We start from the raw sequence: 19531 nt of genomic DNA, 5'->3' as shown, positions 1-19531 counted from the left end.
GGGATGCAGGGAGGTGGAATGTGTCAGACCAGGGGAGCAGCAGAGCTGCGGGACAGAAGATTTCAGCTGCCAGGTAAAGTGGAGGCATTTGCCTGCGGTAGAATAGCATGCAATGGAATGAGACCCATAATTCACAGGGAGGTCCCAGCTGTGCCCGGCGCAATGTTGATTGCCCTTCCTACTCGCTTCAATCCATTTGGCGAGGATGCCCCCACTGAGCCAGGGAGGTCCTTTCGGTGTTCGCCGTGTGTCACCGGAACGGATGGTTGTGTCATAATTTGATGTCTTGAGTCCCCAGGTGATGGAGCCTGGAAATGAGAAGGACCGGGAGGTCTTGAGGAGCAGGGCAAAGGCCCCGCTCCCAATCAGGCCAGCACAAGAAGGTCTTTCCTACCCTGGGGTGTGTGGTTTTTGGTTGGGCTGCTTGCCAGTGTGGTGTAGTGGTTAAGAGCGGTAGACTCGTAATCTGGTGAACCGGGTTCGCTTCCGTACTCCTCCACATGCAGCTGCTGGTGACCCTGGGCTAGTCACACTTCTCTGAAGTCTCTCAGCCCCACTCACCTCACAGAGTGTTTGTTGTGGGGGAGGAAGGGAAAGGAGAATGTTAGCTGTTTTGAGACTCCTTCGGGTAGTGATAAAGCGGGATATCAAATCCAAACTCTTCTTCTTCTTCTTTGGGTTTTAGGCTGGGGCATTGCTGTGGGGTGCCCAGACCCTGGTGTGGTGTTTTGCATTGGCCCCACATTAAAATGAAAAGAAGAAGAAGCTCAAACGCTTCTCTCTGAATTTGCATCTATCTTTCTGTCTGTCTATCTGGAGCTGCAAATTTTCTTCAAATCTGGCTCATGGGCTTGTTTCTGCTCCTCACGTCTTCCATCTCTTAAGTCTCTCTTTTACAAATAAAGTTGATAAAACTAGGAAGCTCTCCTTCTCTCTTAAAACCGAGACAAACCATTCTGGCTTGATGCCCGTCCCGGAAAATGGAAACGCCACACCTTGATTAGAATTTGGAAGGGCTGACGTTGGACCTGATCAAAGTTGATGGACGTAGCCATTCACATGGTGTGTGTACCGTGTCTTGTGATCAATTATGCAGGGCTTACCTGTCCCCTCCCCCCATATTTTATTCAAGTTGGCAACCCCTGCCTCCCCACCACGCTTGAGCCACGCCATATTAACAGTCCAGATGAGAGCAGATGAAACATGACGGCCTCTTTTGAGCTGGACAGGTTTTCTGTTTACCTCCTGCAGAGGCAAGAACAATGGGTGTCTTTTGGGGAGCGAACAATGTGAAGTGGCTCTGCTTGAATTTGCTCAATGGGTTGGGCGCCTTGTCCTGATTGCCGGCTCCTGGCCTTGATGGGGATCAAAGAGGGAAATGATGGAGCCGGTGGGCGGGCGGATGTGAGAGACAGAGCGTTCACATGCACAGACCACAAACCCCACTTAGTGTCAAGTTGTCTGGGCTTAGTGAATATGGATTGCTAGCCTATAAATCAGAATGGCCGTTGCCACTGCGGGGCTCCCTTTTGGTTTAGGAACTTAATAATACTGATAGCTACAGAAGTTTTGATGCATATACAAAGCAAGATTCTGACTCCAGGTAACTTCTCGGTTAGATTACTGAAACGGGTTATACATGGGGCTGCCTCTGAAGACAGTTCGGAAACTTCAGCTGGTGTAGAATTCAGCAGCCAGGTTGCTCACCGGGACAAGACACTTTGAGCATGTTACATCACAACTGGCCTGACTGCACTGGCTACCAATTAGCTTCTGGGCCCAATTCAAAGTGCTGGTTTTGACCTATGAAGCTTTAAGCAGCTCAGGACCGCAATACCTCAAGGACTGCCACTCCCCATATAAACCAGCCCAGACTCTTGTGTTCATAATCTGAGGGCCTTCTTTGTGTGTCTCCTCCATGAGAGGTCTGGAGGGTGGCAACATGAGAACGGACCTACTCTGTAGTGGCTCCCAGTTTGTGGAATACAGTGGTACCTCAGGTTACAGACACTTCAGGTTACAGACGCTTCAGGTTACAGACTCTGCTAACCCAGAAATAGTACCTCGGGTTAAGAACTTTGCTTCAGGATGAGAACAGAAATCGTCCTGCGGTGGTGTGGCAGCAGCAGGAGGCCCCATTAGCTAAAGTGGTGCTTCAGGTTAAGAACAGTTTCAGGTTAAGAACGGACCTCCGGAACGAATTAAGTTCTTAACCCGAGGTACCACTGTACTCTCCCCAGGGAGGCTCGGGTAGAAATCATATATCGAACAGATGGAAAGCCCTTTAATCTGAGCAGGCTGAGAGCAAAAAAGTAAGGTTACCGTAACTTCAGTCATAGAGTTTCAGTATGCTGATGACAATGTAGTGTGTGCCCACTCGGAGGATTGGCCTATCACTCAACATCCAAAAAACCAAAGTGCTGCACCAACAAGTACAAAACAACCCCTCTGCAGTGCCACAAATCCAACTCAGTGGTGTAATGTTGGAAAATGTCGATCACTTCTCCTACCTGGGCAGTGGTCCTTCCACAAGGGCCAACATTGATGCCAAAATCCAGCATCGCCTGAGCTCTGCGAGTGCAGCTTTCTCCCAATTGAAATGCAGAGTGTTTGAGGACTGGGACATTTGCAGGGGAACCAAAATGCTAGTTTACAAAGCTATTGTACTGCCAACATTACTGTATGCTTGTGAAACATGGGCCACTTATAAACACCATCTCCAACTCCTCGAAAGATTCCATCAACGGTGTCTCCGAAAAATTTTGCACATCACTTGGGAAGATAGGTGAACTAATGCCAGTGTACTGGAAGAAGCAAAGATCATCAGTGTTGAAGCAACGATTCTTCAACATCAACTTCGTTGGACTGGTCATGTTGTGTGGATGCCCGATTATCGTCTTCCAAAGCAACTACTCTATTCCGAACTTTAAAATGGAAAGCGTGATGCTTGTGGTCAGCAAAAGAGGTTTAAAGACTGTCTCAAGGCAAATCTTAAAAAAAGTAGTATAAACACTGACAACTGGGAAACACTGGCTAGGGAGTGGGAGGCAGCAGACACCAACCATTAGGACTTGTAGGAGTCCAAGACCATGGTGTCAACGTAACAAAGCATAGGCCAGGTGGAGAGGTACTTTGGGCAACACTCCCCACCCCCAGTCCCCAACTGGTCAAACTGCCCAAGGCTGGTTGAAATTGGAGCTCAGCAACAGCCCAAGAGCCAAGAGCCATTCCCTGACACAGATGGATAAAATGGTTAAAGAAGCAATTAAGCTTGGATGCCCTGTTTCCGACAAGCAGGACTCGAGATTAATTCTTTTTCTTTCTCTCTGCCGCACAGTTTGGAAGTTACTCGCTTGAGGGTATCTCCGAGTCAGGCATCAGTGACTGTTAAGATCACTTAACAATAAACAAAGAGGCGCAAGGCATATTTTGCCTCAGAGGATGCCACGTTGCGCCTGATTTGGCATCACTCCCAATGCCCACCTCTGCCAGTCTTGGGTACGGGTTGCCTGGGTCCTGTTCCATCCTCCTGTGTTCTCGCCGGTGTTTCCTGCTGAGGAGAACAGGGCATAAAGTCTAATAAATACAACAGCCCTTTAAGGTAGAGCAAGCTAATACTATCTTAATTTTGGAGAATGTCGGCGGGGGGCTGTTGGGAGCAAGAGTGAGTGTCTTGTCCAAGAGGCAAGGAGGAGAAGCCCATTGATGACCACCAGCCACAATGGCTCCATCCTACCTCCTCGTAGGAGGCACCAGTGCTTCTGAATACCAGTTGCTGGAAGCCACAGGAGATGAGAGGGCTCTTACACTTGGGTCCTACTTGCTTATGGGCTGGGTTGGAAAGCTCCTCTTATGCTGCTTGTTGAGTTTGTTGAAGCCGAGATTTGAGCCCCTTTGTTACAGCTCTCAGTGTGCACAGGGATTGGTTATTGGCTATTGTGTGACAGGATAGATCCTTCGCACATGCTCAGAGGCACTCTTATCTTGCAACTCCGCCATGCGTTCCAGAGCCAAACCTTGCTATGCTTGTGCCCCCCAAATGCCTGTGCTTGCGCCTCGCTGAGGAGTCGGCGGGTCGCACAGCGCAGCCCTTTGGAGACAATTCCCTTCTTTCTCCATTGCCTGTGATCTTCCCCTAATCTAAAATGGAATCTCTGGCTGGGGAGCTTTATCAAACAGTTGTAATGGGATCTCAAGAAGGACAGTGATTTTCACAAGCGTGTTAGATGTTCGTTCCAGGGAAAGATATGAAAGCTGTGGGTTTTTTCCGCGGGGGGTGAGAAACGAACACGGTCAGGAAACGAGTGATGCTATCGAGCATATTACACAAGCCATAGCTGTGTGTGTTGATCAGCTTGGAGAGGAAGGCCAAAGATTCAGGCACAGAACTTTATTCATCCGGCTCAGTGGCTTTCTCGGCCCCCAATGCCACGCTGATAAGACCCAGGACTTTGGTAGGTAGGCACAGCAAATGGTAAAGGTAAAGGGACCCCTGACCATTAGGTCCAGTCACGGCCGACTCTGGGGTTGCGGCGCTCATCTCGCTTTACTGGCTGAGGGAGCTGGCATACAGCTTCTGGGTCATGTGGCCAGCATGACTAAGCCGCTTCTGGTGAACCAGAGCAGCGCACGGAAACGGCGTTTACCTTCCCGCCAGAGTGGTACCTATTTATCTACTTGCACTTTGACGTGCTTTCGAACTGCTAGGTTGGCAGGAGCAGGGACCGACAATGGGAGCTCACCCCGTTGTGGGGATTCGAACCGCCGACCTTCTGATCGGCAAGTCCTAGGCTCTGTGGTTTAACCCAGCAAATTGCCTATGTAGCATATAGCAATTTTTATATATAGATTGAAGTTGTCTCCCTCTCCCCAAGAACAATAATCATCTGATTCCTAGATCCTGTGGTCACTCATACTTCCACCGCCCCCGAGCCCAAAAAGCTTTTGCTTGGGGTGTGTGGGGGGGATACCCATGATTACAGAAGCAACCCCTGGGTATCCGTCCTTGGCGGAGACTATTGGCACAGGTAACAACAGATCTTGTAGTCAGGATCTGTGAGACCTGGCTGGAAAATAAATTTAAGTGTGTGTGCAAATATATGACTATAATTATAAGTTTGTGTTTAAGTATATAAATATAATTATAAATGTGTGGGTGGGTGGGTGGGTGGACTGCAAGCTTGAATCAGCATTAACCAGCAGATCCTTGTTTCTGATGGCTGATGGATTGGCCACTGAATTTAAACTGGGACGCGGGTGGCGCTGTAGGTTAAACCCCAGAGCCTAGGGCTTGCTGATCAGAAGGTTGGTGGTTCGAATCCCCACAACGGGGTGAACTCCCGTTGCTCAGTCCCTGGTCCTGCCAACCTAACCCACAGTGCCACCCGCGTCCTTATACATAAATCTGGCACTGCCCAGAGCTGAACAGGAGGGGTGCAGTGTAACCATCTGCTTCCGGGCTGGGCTGACGGTTAGCATACCCTGAAGGGGTGCAACGGCCAACCACTTCCTGGGTTTAGAAACTTTAAATGGGTTTGTTCCTGGTGGTTCTGCAGTTGCTCTCTTGTGCCACTATGTTGCCCCATGGCCCACCGTTTGGGGATGACCTGATGACTTTGCCGCCTCACACGCTTGTCTGAATCAAGGCCGCTGAAGCTGTGAGGCTGCCTGCTGCACCCCTGGCTTGCCCACCGCAAAACCCAGAGCTAAAAACAAAACAAACCCCGAATCAAGCCATTCACGGGTCGTGCTGCAAGGCCATTAAAAAACCTGCTGACTCCCGCTTTCTTATTCCTTGTCTCAGTCTGTATACACAGGGGGGGATTTGGTTTTTATCTGCTTTTTCTCCAATTTTTTTTTTATATCTAACAGTGAAATATTTATACGGCCCAATAAAAGGCGGAAAGCTCGCAATCTCTCTCAGATTCATTGGAGACCGAGAGGAGCTTCCTCGTACGAATTTAACACCCAGCCGTGACCCCTGGTAATTGACTCCATACATCTTTAGCATCAAGAATTTACATAATACGCAGGAAAATGATTGATAGCTCCTGGAAGCCAGCCTGTCTGCCGAGAGGCCATGTGCACCGCCATCCGTCTTGCACGCTGCGACCTGTCTCACCCTGCCCTGCATCGCAAACATGGCCATGACACGGGGACTCTCCATGTCACCTCCCCCCACCCTGTCGACCACCACAATCCAGGGAAGGCAATTCCTTTTTAAATAACAGGAGGTCTCTCTTCAGCAGCACCTGTGGCAGCAAAAGGGTGCATCAAACTCGGGTATGGCTCAAGGACCAATGGTCACAAATTGAGGTGCAGGATTCTGGGCTCAGTTTTTTCAGTTAGGCCAGCGAGGCCCTCACACAAGGCGGTCACTTCAGGTGACGTAGTTTGGGCGTTGTTTTAGGGGCTGCTGGGAAAGGAGGTAAACTCAGTTCAGCTCAGAGCGCAAAACAACGTTAGGAGGTTTTCTGAAGGAGCGTCTCCATCCCCATCGTGCAGCCCGGACACTGGGGTCCAGCTCTGAGGGTCTCCTGGCTGTTCCCTCCCTGTGAGAAGTGAGGTTACAGGGAACCAGGCAGAGGGCCTTCTCGGTAGTGGCACCCGCCCTGTGGAACGCCCTCCCTTCAGATGTCAAGGAAATAAACAACTATCTGACTTTTAGAAGACATTTGAAGGCAGCCCTGTTTAGGGAAGTTTTCAATGTTTGATGTTTTATCGTGTTTTTAATATTTTGTTGGGAGCTGTCCAGAGTGGTTGGGGAGACCCGGCCAGATGGGCAGGGTATAAATGATAAATTAGTAGGAGGAGGAGGAGGAGGAGTAATATTCTCCCGCACAAGCCTGCTTTGTTCATTTTTGCTGCTTTTATTTATTTATTTTTTAAATTTTTTATTAATTTAACATATAATCACAATACATAACATTGTATCCTCTTACTAAATCTCCTGGCTCAGCCGAGCCTAAACGACTTCCCTCCCTCCCGCCTAATGGTTTACAAAATAAAATTTTGCATTTTTGCATTTCACTTCCTTTCCTATTCTTGTTATATCATGACTTAAAATATTAAATTACTCAACCCGAATAGGTAACGAATTTATCTTACAAATCTTCAGATAACCCTGCTAATGATGTTAATTGCTTACAGTTGTCTTTCAAATATAATATAAATTTGTTCCAGTTTTTTTGGAATACTTGATCTCGCTGGTTCAGGATTCTTCCTGTCAGTTTTGTCAGTTCTGCAAAGTCCATCATCTTCATCTGCCACTCTTCTTTTGTTGGTATCATGCTGTAGTTGTTGCATATAAGAACAATTTTTTATCTTAGTCTCGGTATCTCTTTACCCACTATACTCAGTAAGAAAGCTGCTGGTTTTTTTAACAAAAGTGTTTTAAAACATTTCTTTAACTCAATATATATCATCTCCCAGAAAGCTTTTACCTCTTTACATGTCCACCACATGTGGAAAAAAGTACCCTCCTTTTCCTTACATTTCCAACCATCATTTTTTGTTCTGTACATTTTAGCCAATTTAACTGGTGCTAAATACCACCTATACATCATTTTCATGACATTTTCTTTAAGAATACTGCATGCAGTAAAACCGATACCTTCCTTCCATAACCTCTCCCATTCTAACTGTATGTTATAAACGATGTCTTTAGCCCAGTGTATCATTACTGTAATTTTTGCTGCTTTTAATCTCGGGCGTTCGGGTCTACAGGAGACCCTGACGCTGGCTTACGGTATTTAAACAATCATAATAAATACCAGATCAAAACGAACAGTATGGATAAAGCAACCAGTCAACTTCCAAAAGCGTATAAAACAGCAGTTGTAGTACAGGGGTGAGGAATCTGGCCAAATTTTGTGAGGAGTTCATTTTTAAAACAAACAAACCCAAAACAAAACCATAAGCTGGTGTGGAAATGACATGGGCTGAAAGTTAACACAGAGAATGAGAAACTAGGATTGAACGATTTGCCCATGCCTAGTTTAAATCTCTTCAGTAAGAACCTCCTGCCTTGTATTGGCCATATATAGTCATACCTTGGAAGTCGAACGGAATCCATTCCGGAAGTCCGTTCGACTTCCAAAACGTTCGGAAACCAAAGCATGGCTTCTGATTGGCTTCAGGAAGCTCCTGCAGCCAATCGGAAGACATGGAAGCCCTGTCGGATGTTCGGCTTCCAAAAATAGTTCGCAAACCAGAACAGTCGCTTCTGGGTTTGCGGTGTTTGGGAGCCAAAGCATTCGGGAACTAAGCTGTTTGAAAACCAAGGTACGACCGTATGTCAAAGTTGGGCTGAAGAATCTTGGGGAAAGAGAGGACCTCCTGCCATAGCCCTGAAGCATGTGGAGCTGCCACATCAAAGCTTGAGATCTACGGTGTGTATAAGGGTTAAATAAGGCTGTGTCTCAGGTAACCTGATCCCGAGCTGTATAGGTACCAGCACATTGAACTTGGTCCTGTAGCAGGTGGGCAGCAAGTTCAGATCCCACTAGCACGGTGTTATTGCCACAATGGTTGTGCTCTGCTCAGAGGCAGTAAGTGCTCCTGAATCCCTAGAAGCCACAGGAGGGGAGAGTTGCTCTTGTGCTTGAATCCTGCTTGCTGGTTTCCCTCTGTGAGAACAGGATGCTCAACTAAATAATAATAATTTATTATTTATACCCCGCCCATCTGACTGGGCTTCCCCAGCCACTCTGGGCAGCTTCCAACCAAATATTAAAATACAGTAGACCGTCAAACATTAAAAGCTTCCCTAAACAGGGCTGCCTTCAGATGTCTTCTAAAAGTTTGGTAGTTGTTCTCGTTGACATCTGGTGGGAGGGCATTCCACAGGGCAGGCGCCACCACCGAGAAGGCCCTCTGCCTGGTTCCCTGTAACTTGGCTTCTCGCAGTGAGGGAACCGCCAGAAGAAGAAGAAGAAGAAGAGTTTGGATTTGATATCCCGCTTTATCACTACCCGAAGGAGCCTCAAAGCGGCTAACATTCTCCTTTCCCTTCCTCCCCCACAACAAACACTCTGTGAGGTGAGTGGGGCTGACTGACTTGAGAGAAGTGTGACTGGCCCAAGGTCACCCAGCAGCTGCATGTGGAGGAGCGGAGACGCGAACCCGGTTCACCAGATTACGAGTCTACCACTCTTAGCCACTACACCACACTGGCCCTCGGCTGGATCTCAGTATCCAGGTAGAACGATGGGGGTGGAGACGCTTCTTCAGATATACTGGACCGAGGCCATTTAGGGCTTTAAAGGTCAGCCCCAACACTTTGAATTGTGCTCAGAGACGTAGATGGGCCTTTGGCCTGATCCACCAGGCTCTTCTTATGTTATCGGCTGTCAGGGGTTTGCCCCCACAAGCAGGCAGGCCACTGCACCCTGCACCAGCCTCAGAGGAACCGTAGTACTTCTCCATCCAGCCTTTGTGATTTAAATCAATATTTTAAAAAGAAAGAAAAGAAGAAGTAGCGCAGCAACGAATGCGGGGAAGGACTTTGATGAAAAGCACCCCTTAAAATATGCAACATCATGGCAGCCGTGGGCTATCCTTTTGAGTGCTGTCCCTGATGTTCCTGGACTTTCTTTTCTAATAGTGTCTTTCTCAGCGTTCTAAAAAGAAGAATCTAACATTCCATATTTCCTTAATGGGTTTCACACGTGCCGGTCTGTCCCCATCCAAAGCCAGCATGATATGAATCCATAATTCTTTAATGAAACATTTCCCTGCGCTTCCAAGTGAGCTGTGCTTGATTTACAGAGCTGTACACAAAAGGTCAGTTTACTCAATCCTGGCGCTTTCATCACCCCTGCCCCAAATTCTGCTGGAATTAAAAAGCCATCTAGATCTTTTGAAACCTTATTTATGAACACTTGAAAGCATAAGTAAGTTATCGTTTGGATGCCTTCTTCCTGTTCTGATATATATCAGCTGGTGATGGCACGGACTTGGAGCTTAAAAACAACAACTATATCACACAACGCAATATGGTGCTATTCTACTATTTTGACACTCTTGCTGTGTTTTTCTTACAGTTACCAAAGGAAAAAAGGGAAGGGGTTATTAAGAATATTGATCAGCCAAGTGCTCTGTTAATTTGAACCCCCATCTGTATTTGTTTACATAGAAATCTCTCTAATCTAGATTTTATTTTTATTTTATTTTTTGGCTGCTTAATATATTCTTCTCTGTTAAAAATATTCAGCCCTGCTGGAGTTGGCTGGCACTATCTTAAAAGGCCTGGACCACAGGCTATATGTGTGTGCTTAAGGACTACAGAGGGACACAGGTGGCGCTGTGGTCTAAACCACTGAGCCTCTTGGGCTTGCCGACCAGAAGGTCGGCGGCTCGAATCCCTACGACGGGGTAAGCTCCCATTGCTCGGTCCCAGCTCCTGCCAACCTAGCAGTTGGAAAGCACATCAAAGTGCAAGTAGATAAATAGGTACCGCTCCGGCGGGAAGGTAAACGGCGTTTCCGTGCACTGCTCTGGTTTACCAGAAGCGGCTTAGTCATGCTGGCCACATGACCCGGAAAAACTCTATGGACAAACGCTGGCTTCCTCGGCCTGTAAAGCGAGATGAGCACCACAACCCCAGAGTCATTCACGATTGGACTTAACTGGCAGGGGTCCTTTGCCTTTACCTTATTTAAGACTACAAGACTTTCCCCCGCTTATCTGGGGAAAAGGCTCCCATCCAACTTCTGAAGACATAGGAAGACCCTGTTGCATTAAGCCAAAGGGGGCCCATTTCTGGCTGCCTCCAGGCTTGTTGTTGTTGTTTAGTTGTTTAGTCGTGTCCGACTCTTCGTGACCCCATGGACGAGAGCACGCCAGGCACTCCTGTCTTTCACTGCCTCCCGCAGTTTGGTCAAACTCATGTTGGTAGCTTTGAGATCACTGTCCCACCATCTTGTCCTCTGTCATCCCCTTCTCCTTGTGCCCTCCATCTTTCCCAACATCAGGGTCTCATGAAGTGGCCAAAGTCTTGGAGCCTCAGCTTCACGATCTGTCCTTCCAGTGAGCACTCAAGGCTGATTTCCTTCAGAATGGATAGGTTTGATCTTCTTGCAGTCCATGGGACTCTCAAGAGTCATGTCCAGCACCAGAATTCGAAAGCATCAATTCTTCGGGGATCAGCCGTCTTTGTGGTCCAGCTCTCACTTCCATACATCACTACTGGGAAAACCATAGCTTTAACTATATGGACCTTTGTCGGCAAGGTGATGTCTCTGCTTTTTAAGATGCTGTCTAGCTTTGTCATTGCTTTTCTCCCATGAAGCCTAGTAGCCATCAATAGCCCTCTTCTCCATGAATTTGTCTAATTCTCATCTAAAGCCAAATTGGTGGCCATCACTGCCTCCTGTGGCAGGGAGTTCCATAGTTTTAAGTCTGCACTGTGGAAAGAAGTAGATAAATAGGTACTGCTCTGGCGGGAAGGTAAACGGCGTTTCCGTGTGCTGCTCTGGTTTGCCAGAAGCGGCTTAGTCATGCTGGCCACATGACCCGGAATCTGCCTGCGGACAAACGCCGGCTCCCTCAGCCTATAGAGTGAGATGAGCGCACAACCCCTGAGTTGGTCACAACTGCACCTAATGGTCAGGGGTCCTTTTACCTTTACCTTTAAGGCAGGACACGTATAGGACTGTGCCGTAGGTCACCTACTGAACAGCTGTTCCCAGCCCCATCTCCCACCCACGGCATCAGAATCAGGGAAGGAAGGAGCACTACTGCCCCATATCTCTCCCCTTTGACAGGCAGGGACATGCGACCCGCAGCTTGACCTTCACGGTTCCCAGTGGATGTGACCACAACGCCCTCAATAATTGGTAAAGGAGTTGATGTCTTGCTAGAGGAGACCTAAAACACATGGCCATTTATTTCCCATGCTAGTGAAAAGGGCCTACAAAATATGCTATCCTCTGCATCCCGACAAATCTGGATGTGGCATGCCTTGTTGGGTAAAGGTAAAGGGACCCCTGACCATTAGGTCCAGTCGTGACCGACTCTGGGGTTGCGGTGCTCATCTTGTTTTATTGGCCGAGGGAGCCGGCGTACAGCTTCTGGATCATGTGGCCAGCAAACCAGGGCAGCGCGCAGAAACACCGTTTACCTTCCCGCCGGAGCGGTACCTATTCATCTACTTGCACTTTGACGTGCTTTCGACTCCTAGGTTGGCAGGAGCTGGGACTGAGCAATGGGAGCTCACCCTGTTGCGGGGATTCGAACCGCCGACCTTCTGATCGGCAAGTCCTAGGCTCTGTGGTTTAACCCACAGCGCCACCCGCGTCCCTGTCCCCGCAGTACTTTGGCCAATTAAGAAGCTTATAGGGATCAGGCACAAGCTCAGGTATATTCGCAATATGTATAAATATCTGCTTCCCCCCCCCAATGCACAGGGGCACAGTTTTTGTGATCTCATTCAACCTGTGTCTCCACTGATGCGTCTTTCAATAAACTGAATTCCTCTTCCACCCACCGTCCCCTCAATTGACTTAAGGGACCCTCTAGGGGCCACAAGACCATGTGCACTTATGGATGCTTTAGCCAGAGAAGATGACCTTGTTGTGGATGGATGTGAATTCCATACAAACCTGACCAAATAACGTAGGAGGAACGAATACAGTGGTACCTCAGGTTACATACGCTTCAGGTTACAGACTCTGCTAACCCAGAAATAGTGCTTCAGGTTAAGAACTTTGCTTCAGGATGAGAACAGAAATCGTGCTCCGGCGGCGCGGCAGCAGCAGGAGGCCCCATTAGCTAAAGTGGTGCTTCAGGTTAAGAACAGTTTCAGGTTAAGAACAGACCTCCAGAACGAATTAAGTACTTAACCCGAGGTACCACTGTATTGCAAATACATGAATTCTTAACCTGGTAGCTGGCGAGATTTGCGTTTGTGCGTGCTATGATTATATTTAATTGTCTAGTTATATTTTGTTATACGTGTAAGAAAACCAATAACAGTTACTTTAAAGGAAAACCAGGAGTAAGGCAACAACCCGCATTTAGCTCGGCCTCAAATATCTCCTTTGAGAAAGACTGTATTCATGGTATGGAGATCACTTTGGGGCGGTGTTGGCCATTGTGGTGTTTATGCATGTTTCTGGGGTTGTTTTTTCCTACTCTGAGCCAACTTGAAGTTTCTTTAAACATGAAAGGTGGGGTGTTCATTTCTTGCGGAGGGTGTTAATAAATGGATGAATGTATGCAACAGAAGCTGCACCCCCCCCCTCTCTGCAATTGCCCCTGGCTTCTGGGTAAGGGGGGCAAATGACTGTTGCCTGTCGCTTGCCCAAGGCGACTGGGTGCGTCTGTCTCCTAAATTCAAAATGTGCCATCGCAGGATGTTCCACCGCCAGTTAGTGCAAAAGCCTCAAAAACAGACATTGTCCATCTTTTTGCCTTTCGAGCCAGTTGTGCGAAACGGCTCGCTTCAGAAAATGCTATGCATTATATACAAGGGGTAAAATGCCACGACTCATTCCTCTCTCTCTCTCTCTCTCTCTCTCTCTCTGTTCTGTTTTGGTTTGTTCCAGAAGGAGCTTAATTCTGTTGCTTCCGAACTGGCGGCACGGCAGGAAGAAAGCGAGCATTCTCATAAACATTTAATTGAACTCAGCCGGGAATTTAAGAAAAATGTACCTGAGGTACAGTATATTTGCTATTATAGAATTAACTCAGTGGGTAGCTGGATTTCCCTCCCCTCTCCCATTCAAACAGCTCTCTCTCTCTCTCTCTCTCTCTCTCTCTGTGTGTGTGTGTGTGTGTGTGAAAGAGAGATTTATATATTTATTTACAAACTTGAGTGACCAACAAGAGAAGGATAAGGTAATCAGCCCCAAATTATGGCCTCAAATGCCCAACTATAGCATATTACAACACAATCTGGTGGTGCAATTGCAGCTAAGGAGCCCGTGGTCCTGATCCTGAGATGCACTGAGTGGCACTTGTGGGAGAGGGAGGTCCATAGATAGGGCCTGTGAGGCCTATCAGCACAGCTGACCCTGCCAACAGGCAGGGGTGGGCAGCTGCCTCGGATGGAGGATGCAAGTATGTGGGGCAGAGGATTCTCAAAGCTGGCCTGCTTCCTTTGGTTACAGCAGAGGATTCTGCCCCACCGCCCTGGTCAAAGCTAGATGTTAGTCCTCTTGGTTTCCATGCATGTCGTTTACGTCATAAAATACTGTATTTTTCGCTCTATAAGACGCACCAGACCACAAGACGCACCTAGTTTTTGGAGGAGGAAAACAAGAAAAAAAATATTCTGAATCTCAGAAGCCAGAACAGCAAGAGGGATCGCTGCGCAGTGAAAGCAGCAATCCCTCTTGCTGTTCTGGCTTCTGGGATAGATGCGCAGCCTGCATTCGCACCATAAGACGCACACAGATTTCCCCTTACTTTTTAGGAGGGAAAAAGTGAGCCTTATAGAGCAAAAAATATGGTACCTCAAAGGGGTTCACCCAACAATAAAGCGATCCGTTAAAATGGTTAGAATGATCAGTCAGGCAATAATTAAATCAACCCAGTGCCGGATTTACGTAGAAGCTAAACAAGCTATAGCTTAGGGCCCCACTCTCTTCGGGGCCCCCAAAATATTTAAGGGGGGGGGAACTGGATGTACATTTCCAAAATATACGATAAAAAAAGAAATAAAATAAAACCTACGTACAGCAACAGTGGCAAATGGCTTTAGATACCTATTAGGTCCATAAATTACCATATAGCATATATTCAACAGAAAAAACAGCTGCAGTTTGTTGTTGACAAAGGACAGCTGGACATATAAAGGGCCCCATTACCTTCAGTAGCCTAGGGCCTCATCAAATCTACCACATTTTTCGCTCTGTAAGACACACTCTTTCCCCTCCAAAAATTAAGGGGAAATGTGTGTGCGTCTTATGGAGTGAATGCAGGCTTCAGCGAAAGCAACGCAAAGCCTCCAGAGCGCAGCGGGAGCAAGAGGGAGAGCAAGAGGGGTCGGTGTGCAGCGATCCCTCTTGCTCTCCTGGCTTTGCTTTGCTGGAGAGGCGCTGCACAGTTTTCCCTCTCTGCGCAGCGCCCCTTCAGCGAAGCGGGAGGAGAAATGGAAGGGGCTCCGTTTCTGCTGCCGCTTCGCTGAAGGGGCGCTGCGCAGAGAGGGAGAGAATATTTTTTTCCTTGTTCTCCCCCTCTAAAACTAGGTGCGTCTTATGGTTGGGTGCATCCTATAGAGCGAGAAATATGGTAAATCCGGCCCTGAATCAACCATAAGCTAAAAGCACATCAAAACACACGTCAACATTCTACATAGCTGGACAGGCCTGTCTAAACCAAGAATGTTTTTAGCAGGGGTCGAAAAGAGTACAGCAAAGGCGCCTGACTGATGTCAATAGGCAGGGAGTTCCAAAGTGCGGGTGCTGCCAGACTAAAATATCCATTTCGTACAAATGCGGAACGGAAACTATGTGGCAGCTGTAGCAGGTCCAGTTCCACAAATCGAAGCGGTCAAGTGGGTATTTACGCAGTGAGGCGATCATGCAGCTAAATTGGCCCCAAGTAGTAGCTTGACGCTACTTGACGTGGGTGGCGCTGTGGGTTAAACCACAGAGCCTAGGTGTTTGCCAATCAGAAGGTCGGTGGTTCGAATCCCTGCGACGGGGTGAGCTCCCGTTGCTCGGTCCCTGCTCCTGCCAACCTAGCAGTTCGAAAGCACGTCAAAGTGCAAGTAGATAAATAGGTACCGCTCCGGCGGGAAGGTAAACGGCGTTTCCGTGCGCTGCTCTGGTTCTCCAGAAGCGGCTTAGTCATGCTGGCCACATGACCCGGAAGCTGTATGCCAGCTCCCTCGGCCAATAAAGCGAGATGAGTGCCGCAACCCCAGAGTCGGCCACGACTGGACCTAATGGTCAGGGGTCCCTTTACCTTTACCTTTTTAACAGCTTGAGCTTGACCCAGCAGCAAATTGAAAGCCAGTGCAGGTCTCAGGCGTTGTAAGCTGATGGGGTCTCACTCCTGTCAGCAATTAGGCTGCAGCATTCTACACTAACTGCATGCCATCATGTCTTGGCTTGTGCCCTCGCCCGTCAGAATGACGGGGTGCCCAGCGCCTTGGCACAAAATGTCCCTTCTTTCAGAACTGTGCTCTCCCCAACCCTGTCAAGTTATTTTATATAACAAGAAAAAGTGTTCCAAGGCCTCGTTGCAGAAATCCTGGCACCCGCCTCTCGGAGCAGATGGAACGCCACTTTGTTGCTGTTTTTGTTGCTGCTGCTGCTCTTTTCCTCTCCCCAAAATAAATGTTGTTTTAGTCAGTTTGACAGTTGGGGGCTTCCCCCGCGTTCGCTCCCCTCCCCTCCCAACACCGCCTCATGCCAGCTTCTACAATTATGTTCCTAGCTTGTATCTAAATTAAGAAGACTTGGGGTGGAAGGTTTGCAGCACCTTATATTATACTAAGGTATTAATTGGGGGGGAGGCAATTAAGTAGAGACCCGAAATCCACAAACCCTGTCCCATGAAAGGCAGTGTAGCATAATGGTTAGAGTGCTGGACTAGGACCAGGGAGAAACAGAGGTGGGGGACTCCTTGAGCCAGCCAGCCCCCCCCCCCCAAATACACAGAGCAAATCTTTCTGGGCCCAACCATACTGGCTCCAGTAACAAAATGGGGGTGAGGGCAATAGAGTAGACCTGGTACAGGAATGGACTTAGCTTATCGCCCTGTTGGGGGTGCAAATTGCTCCTTCCTCGGATGTTAGATCAATCATTTTATGAGCCATTGTGTCTAAATTGAGGAGAGGGGCTGTGTGTACCTGGGTGTGTACATGAGAGAGTGTGAATCAGCGTATGAGAGGGTACACCCATTTTTGCCCGCATTCCCCACTTGTCTGTGATCATTGGAAGAGTGGCCAAGGATGAAACTGGCCAAAAATATCACCATCTCCACCACACCAGCCTAAAAATCGGCCTCTGTTTCTCCTTTAAGTATTATTGTTCTTATCCTCAGTATGCAAATGTAATCAGCTAATTAGTCGATTTGAAACCTGCTCAATTAATCAAAACCAAGGCTTCTTTAATTAGGTGACAGCCCAGCTTCATATGAGGAACCAGTCCCGATTCTGAGAGCTGGATTAACAGAGAGCCCCATTGCCAGACTCGGGTCTAATTGCGGGCTTCCGCCATTTTCTCTCTTCCAGGAGGTCCGCGACATGGTGGCTCCCGTCTTGAAGAGCTTCCAGGCAGAGGTAAGAAGCCGTCTGTGCTCAAGGTACTTCTTAGCCAATGTGAGCCGCAAAGTCTAAGGACACAGGGCCTAAGAGCAAAACGAACCACACACAGCAGTATCAGCAGCAGGTTCAAAGTCCAAAGATGGCGCCAGGTTTTTGGTGTCAACTCAAGTGGTAGCCAACATGGTGCCCTTCCAGATGTTGTTGGGTGTAGTGGTTAGAGTGTCAGACTTTGACCTCGGAGAGGGCGGGGTTCGAATCCCCATTTGGCCAGCAAGTTCACTGGGTGTCACCTTAGGCCAGTCACTGCCTCTCAGCCAAACCTACCTCACAAGGTTGTTGTGGAGATTAGATGGGGATGGGGAGACAACTATGTACACCAAAAGGTGGGGTGTTAATACAATCAATCACTCAATCAATCAATCAATCAATCAATCAATCAGCTCTACCTCTCATTTAAATCGGAACCAATGAAGGTGGTGAATGTCCTGTGGGTGTCTGGAGGCCATTAGAGGATGGATGGTGGTCAATGGATTGAGGTTGAATCTTGACAAGATAGAAGTACTGTTTCTAGGGGACAGGGGGCGGGCAGGTGGGGGGGATTCCCTGGTTCTGAATGGGGTAACTGTGCCCATAAAAGACCAGGTGCACAGCCTGAGAGTCATTTAAAGCCCTAAATGACCTTGGCTCTATATACCTGAAGGAGTGTCTCCACTTCCATCATCCAGAGGTCCATCTCCGAGGGCCTTCTGGCGGTTCCCTCACAGAGAGAGCTCTCACACTCAGATGAGATGACCTCTTTGCTGCTGCGGTAGAAGCCAATACAGTGGTACCTCTGGTTACAGACGCTTCAGGTTACAGACTCTGCTAACCCAGAAATAGTACCTTGGGTTAAGAACTTTGCTTCAGGATGAGAACAGAAATCGCATGGCGGCGGCAGCGGGAGGCCCCATTAGCTAAAGTGGTGCTTCAGGTTAAGAACAGTTTCAGGTTAAAAACGGACCTCCGGAACGAATTAAGTTCTTAACCCGAGGTACCACTGTACCACACGATCATGTGAATTTACTTCCTCCATTAAATTCCCTGCACAAGAGATGGATTTGATGATGGATTCACTGACTGGGTGTTTTTTTTCCACCACCCCTTGATAATCTTTATTATTATTGCCTGTCCTTCTCCCGCAGGTCTCAGGGCAGGTTATGACCAGTTAAAATTCAGAAATAAAAACAGTTAAAACATACTACATTCACATGAGCAGGGTGGGTCCTGAAACACACATCAGAGGTGTCGAAGGCCAGGGCCAAGAGTTGTGTCTTCAGCATTCACAAAAAACTGTATAGTGAGGGGCTGCCACAGAGAAGGCCCTCACCCAGGCCACCCCCCAAAACTTGCGAGGGAAGTGGAACTGCTGAGAGGGCCCCTGGGCAGGTCTGTTGTTTTTGATGGCTTCCTTCCTTAACTCCATCCATCAAGGCTTTTTTGCTGTGGGGAATAAGATCTATTCCAGCTTTCGGTGGAGCCATGGCTCTGAGAGATTTAAATGCTTCCGAGGTGGTGAAGGCAAGTGCTGGAGAAATATCACACTTTGGAGCGTTCCTAAAATCTTCATTATTCTCTTGCCGGGGTGGGGAGTGGAGAGGAGCAGAGAAACAGTTCCTCCGTCTGCGCGGCTTCTACCCCGCTTAGCTCGAAACCCCCAGAGAGACGCCGCGCTCAGCAACAGCACATTAGAGACTGTCATCTTGCGAGCTTCGCCTTACTTTTAAATCTGTCTCTTTGGAACGACATAACGGCACAAGGAAAAATATTAAAGTAAACAATAACTGGATTTACACAAATGTGGGCTGATTTCCATATTTTTCATCACTTCACTTTATTACCCAGTTTTTACTGATATGCTTATTTATTTATAGGGCAATCCGGTATTGATTCATTCTGAAACGCTCGGCGTAAACACATAAAAGAGAATGATAACAATAGGAATGTATTTCTGGTTGTTTTAAATACTGCCTGTTTCCCCAGCAGATGTCATTAGATCCTCTGGGAGAGAGGGGGGGTGGGACGGAGGGGGTGGGGTGCTGGCACAGAGAAGGGAGCAGGGCTGGGGTATCTGTGAGGCACGGTGAGGCAGCTGCCTCAGAGCTCTTTAACCAGCCAGCTAGTTTGAAGGGATGTGGGTGGCGCTGTGGGTTAAACCACAGAGCCTGGGACTTGTCGATCAGAAGGTCAGCGGTTCGAATCCCCGCAACGGGGTGAGCTCCCGTTGCTCGGTCCCTGCTCCTAGCAGTTCGAAAGCACATCAAAGTGCAAGTAGAT

General features: G+C 48.1%; 1 protein-coding gene across 1 annotated transcript in view; it reads left to right on the top strand.

The window, feature by feature from the left end:
• The window catches only part of CUX2 (cut like homeobox 2), a 256982-nt gene that overhangs the window by 130985 nt on the left and 106466 nt on the right, over nt 1-19531 (top strand). The window contains exons 2-3 of the mRNA XM_081017283.1: nt 13548-13658; nt 17186-17233. Coding sequence (XP_080873409.1) covers nt 13548-13658; nt 17186-17233 — 159 coding nt within the window. The remainder of the gene's footprint in view (nt 1-13547; nt 13659-17185; nt 17234-19531) is intronic.

The sequence above is a fragment of the Podarcis pityusensis genome (genome assembly GCF_964106645.2).
Source record: "Podarcis pityusensis genome assembly, chromosome: 8".
In the NCBI taxonomy this organism is placed as follows: domain Eukaryota; kingdom Metazoa; phylum Chordata; class Lepidosauria; order Squamata; family Lacertidae; genus Podarcis; species Podarcis pityusensis.
This window is presented reverse-complemented; position numbering and strand designations above follow the sequence as displayed.